This window comes from Aulonocara sp. 'chitande type north' Nkhata Bay, linkage group LG2, assembly GCF_057382095.1.
Source record: "Aulonocara sp. 'chitande type north' Nkhata Bay isolate Kocher_YH1m ecotype deep benthic linkage group LG2, A_spYH_male_GT1.1, whole genome shotgun sequence".
NCBI lineage: Eukaryota > Metazoa > Chordata > Actinopteri > Cichliformes > Cichlidae > Aulonocara > Aulonocara sp. 'chitande type north' Nkhata Bay.
Window position 1 is genome coordinate 22,735,198 of NC_141345.1, and position 11,381 is coordinate 22,746,578.

General features: G+C 42.2%; 1 protein-coding gene across 6 annotated transcripts in view; it reads right to left on the reverse strand.

Annotated features, from left to right (window-relative positions):
- Window positions 1-8,441, reverse strand: part of LOC147337788 (glutamate receptor 3-like) — a 98,889-nt gene extending 90,448 nt beyond the window's left edge. For 4 of the 6 annotated variants that reach the window (XR_015131479.1, XR_015131477.1, XR_015131480.1 and 1 more), the window contains exons 1-2: window positions 8,163-8,441; window positions 7,552-7,710 (exon numbers count right to left, since the gene is read on the reverse strand). Coding sequence is in view for 3 of the 6 variants with exons in the window: in XM_086310744.1 (XP_086166870.1) it covers window positions 7,552-7,710; window positions 8,163-8,241 (238 nt within the window). In the remaining 3 variants the exon portion in view is untranslated. The remainder of the gene's footprint in view (window positions 1-7,551; window positions 7,711-8,162) is intronic. The other 2 variants (XM_086310729.1, XM_086310721.1) reach the window with 1 other exon arrangement.
- Between the last annotated feature and the right edge of the window lie 2,940 nt (window positions 8,442-11,381).

An 11,381-nucleotide genomic window follows, 5' to 3' on the forward strand; every position in this document is an offset into this window, starting at 1 on the left:
TACATTGTGACACTCCCTGTTGGTGTTTTGAATTCAACACAACAGTGACGTCCTCCTCATTTTAGATTGTCTTTAGCACACACATACACAAATAAAACTGAGTGCAACACACATGCAGAGGAACGTCAAAACAAGCTGATGGTTTAAACCAAGTGTTTTGGTATGTTTAGACAGCACCAACGGTGTCAATGAACGAGGTTCTTGAGGTTCTTGAAAGATCATAAAAGCATTTTAGTCAAACGCTGTCTGACCTTGGTTAGGACAATGCAGTCCGCAGCTCCTTCTGAAGAAGACCAGAGAGTTCTCTTTCTTTCCCTTAAGACTCGGTGAAGCCAAACCAATGCAGAAACTTCCAATGAAGCACGATGCGGATGTGCTATTCCAGCTCAAGCAGGGGGATTACTGATCCAGTGATTACGGGTATTGTCAGGGAGTCTAGTGAATAGCCAATAGCTAGCTGAGTGTGACTGCAATAGCTGCAAGAACATAACTGTAATGAGCTTTGTGGAAGAGATTAAATATATATTAAGACATGGAGATAGAAATGAGAAAGACAGAGAGGGAGAATAAAAGTTTCAAAAAAAAGAAAAATGCTGACTACAGTGTTACAGATCTTTACAAGTGACAAGGTTTGAAAATGCGCCTCCTTTTCTTTTCTTTAATCTACTCCTCCCTTGGCTTTTCACATCTGCTCCATGCAGGTAAATGACATTTTGAAATGAAATATAATCTCTGCCACAAACAACATTGCCCACTCTCCTTGACAAGTTTTGCTCACTGAGCTAACAAAATGGAAAACAGCCGTCACACGGAGCTAGACTGCTGGCACACACATCCCCGATGCACCTGATATAAGCCGTTTGTAAAAAAAAAAAGAAAAAAAAAAGAAAAGAAAGAGAAAAAACAAAAGCAACAACAAAAAAACTGTAGCTTTCTCCCTGTTGGTTTTGACTTAAAATGCACAGCATTTAGACGCCATTCCTCGTCGGGAACAGTGTTTCCTTCACAGCAGCGAATTTGTTTAATGGACCACTAAGATTTTGCGTGTCTCCTCCTGTGTGGTTCCTGCAGTGTTTATTGCCGTCTTTTATGTGGTCAGCCAGCTCCTCTTGTTCATCAGAGGGCAGCGTTGATATCATCTTCAATAAAGGAACGCAGACTTGGCCTGTCGTTGTCGACTTATAGTTCAGAAACTACACCATTATTTGAGTTGTGGTGAACTGATGTGTGAAGCAGAGATGGGCCTGTCTTGCTGGTTTTTTCAAAGCCCACAATCACTGACTCACTCACAATATAAAAGCATCAGTTATCACATTAAAACAATGGAAATTCTAATCATTCTGTTTGGCTATCTTAGCAAATGCCATCTGCTGACAATGATATCTTCAGTGTGCCATGACATTTCATCTATAACCATTTCCCCCTTATCACTTACAATTTATGATATTTGCCCAAGAAAACTGAGCAGATACATAAAGGAAATCAATAGACAATTCAAAGACACCAACACTCGCCAGATGGTCTGAGTACTTTGGAAAAAAAAAACCCATAAAGACTGATGACTGTCAGAAGCTGGAGAAATCTTTAAAAGCAGCAACACAAATGTTTGATGCAATCATGGGATATGCTGATTTCAAAAATCAAAAAACTCTTTCCTTACACTGACTTCACAGCTGCTGAAAGTGGCCAAATGCCCGGCGTTTGTGAAAGATAAATGGAGATTTGAAGCCACCGCGGTGGCAAGGGAGGAAATCTGTTGTTTTAACAAACAACATCTGCCAGCTACATTGATTCCAAGACAAATAACACCCCGACAGCAGCACTTCTCCTCAGGTTGGGTTTAAGAAGATCTTTTGAAATTCTGATTAAAAATTCATTGTGTTGAAACTGCCTTGGAGTGTGTTCTGTGTTTTTGTATTTTGAATCTCATTACTGTTTCAGCTATGCGCCCGACTTAATAAAATACAGCGAAGGGCATCTAATGACCAGCAAATTAGGTCAAAATAATGTTCCCTTCGGAGATTTGGCCTTTGGAATTTTTCCAGCTCTTTTTTTTGTGTTGGCTTTACCAGGAAGCCTCATATGACTGTGGCAAACAGTAGCAGTGGCTGAAATCATGCCAGGAGTATTTCAAGAAAACGGCAAGAAATTCAGGATAACTCATTAGAATTGTATCAGCAGTAACATTAAGCATGAGATGCAGTGTGCTGCTAAACTAGCAGTTATTTCTGTAGCACTTGTGTTAACAATTACTTATGATTCCAAAGTAGCTCTTAAAAGATAATAATGATAATAACACATTAAAAAATGTTACAAATTGTGACCTAATTGGACACAGTCGCCATCAACAAGGATTGGTCAGCCAGCTCCTCTTGTTCATCAGAGGGCAGTGTTGATATCATCTTCAATAAAGCAGCGCAGGATTGGTAAATAATTTAAGCCCCATATGGGATTCAAAGTGGCATCAAGACAACAAATTTCAGGTTTCTCTATCACTTCATCTTAGTTACCGAATGTATTTTGCTAATCGAGTTGACGAGAGCTTGTTATGTTAATGGCGATATGAGTGGTGTTTTTCTGTTTTCATCCACTCACTTGACCCCTGTTCACAATCGAAACGAGATCACGAGCTCGTAGCTAAATTATGCGAGTGCCCCAGTGCACTGCTGACTCAAGATGCAGCACAGAACTGAACTGAACACTGCAGCCATCAATGTTCCAGTTGTCCAGTTGTTTGAGTCAGTCTCACACAAATAGCTGACATAACTATCGGATCAGAGCATCCCTAACTCGATAACTTGTCATCTATCTTTAAACTCAGGTTTGTTTTTTTTTGTTTAAATTTACATTTTAAGTGTGTTATTTGAAAACAGGGCTGTCAGTCACCCTCTTCTGCTGACATCCTGCTCCCCTCCCAGAGGCTTTGCAGCTCTCCAAGCATGTAACCTCATCCGTGGCCATTTCTGTAGCACTCATTTGACTTAGGCCCATATCAAGCCATCCAAACAGGCCTCTGAGACAGCCCCGGCCTGCTGGCCTCAAATTCACATCACTGTAGCGTGGCTTATGTTAGCCTCAGAGGATTTTGCACAGTCACTGTGCTTATGAAATACATGTTTTAGCTAAATTTGGGGGATTATTTTTATTTTTGCAAAACGTCGTAGTCTGCATATATAATAAAACTATGTCTTTTCTCAAATTCTCTTCTTTTGCACCAAAATCATGGAGCAAGCCCACCATATTTTGACCCTGACCTTTATTTTTGATGAATGATGAAGTGTGTCAAGAGGCATTCGGCACAAAACACTAAAATTTACCCAGAAACAAATATTAAGGTCCAGACCAGACTTGTAGTGTTTAAGGGTGTTTGCACGTCTCTACATACATGCATACACAAACGTGTATAAGCACATGGCTCGTACATCCACAAACAAACCCCCATCTGTGCTTTCAACACAGCTGGACTATGATGTCATGTCCTGGTACAACCTCCCCCCTCCATAGCCTAAAGAGCTCTCCCTCTCTCTGCCTTGGTTATACACTCACACACACACAAACACACTTAGCAACCTTAAAAAACATCCTTACTTATATTCTTTTTTCCTCTTGCTTTTTCTCACTGCAGTCTTTTGTCTCTATCCCTCCTCCCCCCCTCAGCTTCCCTCTCCCTCTTTCAGCTGCCATGTTTCCCTCGTCACACCTTTCAAACTGAGTTACAGCCTGCGAGAACAAGAACCGTGGCACCTCTACAATCACCTGAGGAGCTTCTCTCGGCCATACCCTGTCTCTCTCAGACCAAGCACTGCAAAAAAACATGTCTCCCTGTCGCTTTGTTTACCGTCCATTCACACCACCAACACCACCTCCACAACAAACCCCCAAAAGCTAAAGTATATGAAAATATTTAGTAAGGGCTCTTTCAGTGTGTGCTCCGCAACATATGTCATTTGTCACATGTGCTCGGTCACAGAGCAGGCCGCTGGTGTAAAGAGACCGTTGGTGTTTCTCAGCAACATGTGCAGATGTAAAGGTTAAAGGTAAAGGTTAGTAAAGATGATTTTTCGAATGAAGTGTCTAGACAAATATTAGGCATTGCTTTCTGGAGTACTCATGATGGTGCTCATCAGTGATGCTGACATTCCCACCTCGGTGTAAATACAAGCATCTGCTGGAGTTTTTCCTCGCGGCCATTAAATTAAATGTGCCTTAATAGGCTTCTCGCACGTTCCGATGCTTACAGTATTCCCACGTACGATCGCCAGAGATCGTCTTGCATTACATCCAATCTAACACCAAGTCAGAGTGCAACACATACACAATGTGCAACATGCAGAGCTGTGTTGAAGATATTTGTTAGATATTTATAGCAAACGTGCTTTTCCTGAAATCTCAAACTATCCCTTTCCTCTCGCCTTCTTTCTCTTTACAGTGACACTGTGCACCTTGCAGGTACTCTCTTGTCCTTCTTCCTATTCTTGTAACTAGAAAAAAAGACAAATGCAGTCAAAATGTCCAGTTTTACCAGTGTTCTTTTCCACACTCTCGGAGTGAAACGGTTTTATCTGTGGCTGACAATGGCGGGAGAAGGTGGGTGAACGGTGGCGCCAGAAAAGCATCTGCTACAAGGTTTAAGGAGCTGCAGGATTCAATAAAAGAAGGGTAGGACCATGTAAAAAAAGGCTGGCAGAGGGGACACACACCATTAGCTTAATGACAGAATGAGGAATGAGGAATAGCGAGATGAGATTCAAAAGCCAACCAGTGCAAAATTTGCCTTTAACAGGAATCAAGGCGAGTAATCTAATAAGTAGCGTGGCAAGGAGAGGCAGAGAGGGCTTGATGTTTTCCCCCCTCCGCCTCAGGTAAAGGAAGAAGAAGAAGGGTAAACAGCAGCGAAAAGGATAGTGGTGCCATTAAGTTGGCTAGCCGTGACCATCAGGAGCATTAATGCTGTCTGCTGTGCTTTCTTCAAACTGGTACCCTTTGCTTTGAACTACTCCTGCCTTCTTTGTGGGTATTCCTGACTCCTAGCTTCCATGGCTATTATGGATCCCTCCACTGGTAATTACACATTTCGCAATTTCTGATGTCACTTCAAAGCAACAACAGTCTTGCCACGAAAGCACACACCGAGTCGCTGAAGTACAAAGCAAAGCCTCGAGGATTATTGAAGCCACGCATTGTTTTTTTCTTTTCTTTTCTGATGGCCACTAATTCAATTAACAGCACATGCTAACAGCTTCAAACCAGCTTGAAAGAAATGGTTCCGAAACAAGAGCAGGCTTTCTTGGATTTCTGTGCTTGGTTTCTGAAAGGCTCAGCAGCTAAACTGAAGTTTAATTTGAATTTGTGCACGCCTTCTAGTTGCTCTCCCAGTATTGCATTATGTGTTAAAGGATGCGCAGCAAATGAGGGGGCGTGATCTTTATGATGAGTCAGAGTGGAGAGCTTTGGCACTGGCTGTCCCAGACCAAAGAGGGAACGCTCACTAAAGCAATATCAAATGTGAAACTGCAGAGAAAAACAAAAAGAAGCCAGATCTCATCTTAATCAAAGCACTGGAGCTTGTTTCAAAACACTCCCTGAACCCTACTTTTGTAAAACCGCGTCTGTTCATAGAGTAGATGTGTGCTGCTGCTGACAAAGGTCTGAGTCATTCACATGGGGCTATTGATGACAAAGGAGAATCTGAATGTCCACTAAATAATTGTGACAGCTTGCAGAACAAACAGCAGTGCTGACAAAAGTAAAACCCAGAGCACAAGAGCTCCACAATCACTAGAGGCAAAATCTCTTAGGCCTAGAAGTCAGCAGATAAGTGATATTTAATAACCGTCATCTCTACTTTGTTCAGTACATCGGTAGAGACAATCGGAGGTGCTTGTGGACTGTTGTGAGCTCAGCATGAGCTGTCTGCGGTTTGCGAGCTCAGCTTGACAAGAGACTCAGGGCACTCGCTCGACAAAGGCATCAGATCGTGCATTGATTTTGCAATTAAGAAGACTTTTTGTGTGTTAAGCACGCAACTTTTTTTTTTTAATATGATGTAGCAGGTAAGCACTCTGCCAGAGAACGAGTTATCAAACATGCATTTTAAAGCACCACACTGTGACATTGATGATTGCCCATCTTTTTGTTTGCATCATGAAAGGTTTAGAGTTTTCTCATCTGAAGTTTAAGGCAGGGTTGAGACAGTGCTCTTGATGGAGACGCAGAGACACGGCAGCAGGAAATGGGGTCACGTCTCCCACAGGATCCCCTTCCTTTTGCTAAAACTCTGTCTGCCCCCAAATTTAATTAGATTCTGATATCAAGCCTTCCTCTCCTATGCTTCCCTTCCTCTTCAACACGCGTGAAATTGCATGGCACTATCTATTATTTATTCACTCTCATTTGCTTATTGTTTCTTATGGATGCCTTTGTTAAGGCACTTGCAGCTCTGCTGCCTGTGATAGGATGCTCTGCTTCATCTCCCTCACTGCTCAGACCCACCTCCTCTGCAGGTCTGAGCCCAACTCATTTGCTGGCGTTGGTTGGGGAGCTATGGATTTTTTTTCCCTTTCACCCAATGACAGCACGGTGAGGTGCTATGAGGGCTGAGTGCTAATGAGCTGACTCTGCAATGCTGGGGGAGATGCACTGTAACACAGGGGGGAGTCAGAGGACGGAGCAGGCGGAGGCGCTCTGGCACAGGGAGAGTCAGAGGGGCCGTTATGAGCGTGCCACAGAGGGGTTACAGGGACACAACCTCACCATCCAGACAGAGCTGCGTGCCCACAAAGTCAGCCATTCAGCCTAAACTGAACTCCTCCTCTGAAATGACATAACAAAATGGCTCTCCGGAGCCTGTTTCTTCCAGTTTTGTTCGTGTTGAATCTGTGTTTCTGCTTATTTCAAGAAACTGCAGCTAAAAGGATTACAAAAACAGGTTATTTACTACATCAGCAACTAAGCAAAGTTACACCAGTTGCGCAAGAGAAGTCTGATAACCAAATAATAAGACAAAACATCATTTGTGTGATGAAATTAAAGGCATTCACACTACTTGCTATAACAAAGACGCTGAAAATCTATAAACTCCATGAAATTGGACTACAGATGTGAACTCCTCCAGGGCTGAGCCCCTGGTTTGTGCAACTGGCAGCATGTTTACTGCATGTTGCCAAGGGAACTTCTTTTACAATGTGGGATTCATACCAGCTCACGTAAAACTCATGCAGGAGTGCCATAAATGTACTAACACTGCGTGCTCCCTAACTGTAGCCGATGTCGTTAAAAATGTGAAAGACACATTTAAATGTTGGAGAAATTTCTAGAAAATTCAGGATATATTGAAAGAAAAAAACATGATTTTATTAGAACAAAGATTTGTGCGAGAAAACGTCCTAATTTTATTCCCCGCTGTGACTTTAAGAATCACAGTGAAGTGAGAAGAACTTGTCTTGTTTCCTCCTGCAGATGCTGTAACATCTATAAGCTCGTGAATAATCGCGGTCACTTTTCGAGCACAGAAACACATTAAAAAAAGAAAAAGAAAAAAAGCAGACTTACAGGCATGGGTGACCGAGAAGCTGTTGGACGACTCGAGGTTGTCGACATTGTAGTTGAGGTGGAAAGGCTTTTCCGTGGTGTTCTGGTTGGTGTTGTAGAGTTGGACAGCGAACCTGAACGCGCTGTGCTCCTGCACCGTGGAACGCATGAACAGTCCCCCTGGAAGAGATGAAAACCCGAGATCAGACAAAGCGCTCACACACGACCGCCAGCTCTGACCGGCATTTTAAGGAGTGAGGGAGAACTCCGTGTAGTGATTTAAAACACGCAGCTGTTATTTAAAAGAATACGAATTTTTATGTTTATTTTTTTTTAACCCGCGCGCTTCTCTGTAACTCTTCGGACAACGCAGATGAACCGCCAGTGTCACGTATATCTTATGTTTAATAAAAACCCTAAAGATGACAGTGACACAGTCAGTGGTGGCTTTAATGTATTTTTTTTTAAATTCAGTGGATTTCAGCCTGCAACATATGAGAAATCAAGTTGGTCTCTTATCATTGCGCAGAGCTCCGCGCGCCGTATCCTCTTTAAAACGCAATCTTGCAGTTCAAATGTCCGTTAAAAACAAAAATCACAAATCTGCAGCCGTGTAACAACAAAACACTTACCGATATTTATCTGATTGGGAAATCCAGCGAATGAGCGGTCAAAGAGCCACAGTAGAAAGAAAACCACGCGCTGTGCCATTTTCTCCGACCTGTCTGTTCAACTCCTTAAAAGGCTCTGCCTAAGAAAATTCATATGTTCTGGATTGAAAGCCGGGCGCAAAAGAAAATCCAGCGGATAGATGATGGTCGCTCACAGTGCACCAATTCATTCATTGAGGTGCTGCCCAGCTGCAGAGCATTTTTTTGCAACTAAAGAAAGAGAGGGGGAACCGAGTGAGCAAGAAGGATAGAGAGGGAGAGAGGGAGGAGGGGTGGGGGTGGTGGGGGAAAGAAGGAGCTGATCTGGACTCCGATTGGATCCGCCAATGTTGGTCAAACTTGATCTGATGTTAAATTTAAAAAAAAAAAAAAAAACCTCAGCCCGCAAGCGACGACAAGTTATAAGAGCAGCACTTGCGATATTAGCCTGCTGTGGGATGAATCAATTAAAGGAGAAAAAATAAAATAATAATAAAAAGAAAAACACTGCAATCTCAGGTGGCCGATGATTCCGTACAGCCCGGCCGCTTCCAGCTGTGGTAGTTGCTGCATTTCAAGGCTCGATGAAGACGCTGGATTTGCACCATATGATTCAACCGGCGGGTTTTTTCTGTTTCCACGTTTGTGGCATATCTAAAAAGTTTGTGTGCAAGAAATTCCGCTATCACTGTATCGATCCACTGTCGAGAAAACAACACTTTGAAGGCTACGTGTGATAAATACTTGTAGGACACCCAGAGCGCCCTGGGTACGCAGAGCCAACAGAACTGTCCGTGGTCCTGAAAACGTCTAAAAAACAAGTCTAAAAGAAAGCAAAAAACATGCATACTGCAGTGTTTCTATTGACCTCACCTGAAAATATAAACATGCAAAATACATATTCGGCTTTCTTTGACAACTTGGGGATAATCCAATATCAGACAGCCATCAACAAACTCGTGTTATTTACTTTAAGTTGTACTCCTCTATTGAAACATCTATCACCCCTGTGATTCTGTGAGAGAACAATTAAGGGATTACTGGCCCATTTATCACCCTCACCAAAGCGCCTTGAAAATTGAGTTTTTAATTGCATTCCAAATGACTGGGGCTTCCGCTATTGATATTGCAATGTACTGAGTTCCTTTTAACACAGGGCAGACTGTGCATTCTGTGTTTAACTTTCTACCATTATTTTTATTTTGCATTAAAAGGCAGCATCACGATGTAACCTGATTTCTTGCAGTCATATTTCTTATTGGCATTTATAAGAGCCAGCAGTGAGATCAAGTATGGGGCAGCTGGTCAAGCATCATTAGCAAATAAATAATATGGAACTAGGATCATGCACGTGAAGGTGTGTGTTAGTCACCCGCGTCAACCCAGCAATGATGCTGCATGACCTCGTCATCAGAGAGTGACACTTCCTTTTCACCAGGGGTCAGATGACATCTGTCCCCCCCCCCCCACCCCCCACTGGGCAGCTCTCTGGGGAAAAACTGCGATGACATCACATCGATTCTCTGGTCCCTTTATTGCTTCTGTGTCCAAAGTTCAGGATGTTGGTTACTTGACCCTAAAGGCTGAAGTCATGATGATCAATGTTAAACCATGACCTGAAGATTTTTCTTGCCTGCTATTTCCACAAATTCACATCACACCATAGCCTGGTTTAAAATCTCATCGGTGGTTTGCAACATGTTGCCACTCCCAAAGCGTAGAACGGGCTGTGGTTTGAGGGGGAATAAGAGACCACCTGCTGATTTGGTTACAAGCGATGCAAAACAGTTATTTGGAGGAATACCAAAGGAGCTGTTTAATAGATCATTTACAGTAGATGCTGATTCTCTGTGTAAACCAACCTAATCATGCATCATTTCAAACAAAACCTACAAAGAAAAAGCATTATTCGCTACAAGGGGAGCCCAAGTAATTGAGATAAGACCTCAGTATAATTGATATTAAATGACGATGACTGTGCTGCATTATTTGCAATTAGGACATTTTGGCCATGGCGCATTATCCTCTGCAGGAATTACAGAGTGTAGAAATGTGAAGATACAATCTACGTGAAAACAAATAATTATATGATCCGGCCTTTTGGGGGGATTTGAGAGGAGTGTTACTCGAGCAGGCGTAATGAAGAGACTAAAAAGCAGATGAAAAGATGTTTCTTTTTATCTCACGATGATGACGATGATTCACAGGCAATAGCTCAGAGCAAGGCAAGGCTTACCAGCAAGAGTTATTCATTTGTTCCCTGCATCCTCCTCCTAACACAACAGGATGGAACCTTCGTCTTTGCCCATTAGAGGATATGTGAGCAAATAAGTTAGAAACTCTAATATTTATTAAAAATGACAGCGTGCCTCTGTGGGAGGCCTGGAGGCAATAAGTGCAGCTATTTTTAGAGTTGATTTGCTCGTGATTGCTGGGTAATTATTTTGTCATCCCGACATAACAAGCTTATGTTTTCTCCAGGATCAGAAAATAATCTCGACATGCGAACATGTGTAATGTGGTAATCATTTATAATCAGCAGGTGGAAGGAGTTTCTATTATTTATTGCCACAGATTGCCTCATGTCGGTAGTTCTCAAACTTTTTTGAGCTCGTGGCTCCTGGCCAGCTGGAAAGTTTCTGCTGTTGCTGCATAAACGTTGAACATATTGAATGCAGTTAGGCTCATATTTTTGTAGGACAAAGACATGATTTTTGTAGTTTTGTACGCCAGCGCAGTGGAATTTAAATCAAACAATCAAGATGTGATAGAGGTGCAGAGTTTTAGCTTTTATTTAAGGGCTTTAACAAAACGTTTTCTAGGAATAGCTTTAAAATTAGTGGTATTTTTATACAGAGTCGCCCATTTTCAGAGGCTCATGAACTGGACAAACTAATGTAGTATTAAAAATAAGGATTTATTTTAATGGTTATAAAGGTTTTCACTCCTTTATTGAAATACACACCTATACCATAACAATACCTCCACCATGCTTGACAGATGATGTGGTATGCTTCAGCTAATGAGCTTTTTCTCTCCTCCATACTTTTTCTCTTCCCATCATTCTGATATAAGTTCACCTTGGCTTCACATCTGTCCAAGGGTTTCTTTTCTTTGAGATGTTTTTAGGCGAAGTTCAATCTGGTCTTCCAGTTCCCGAGTGTAACCAGTGGTTTCCATATTGTTGTAGATTACCTGTAT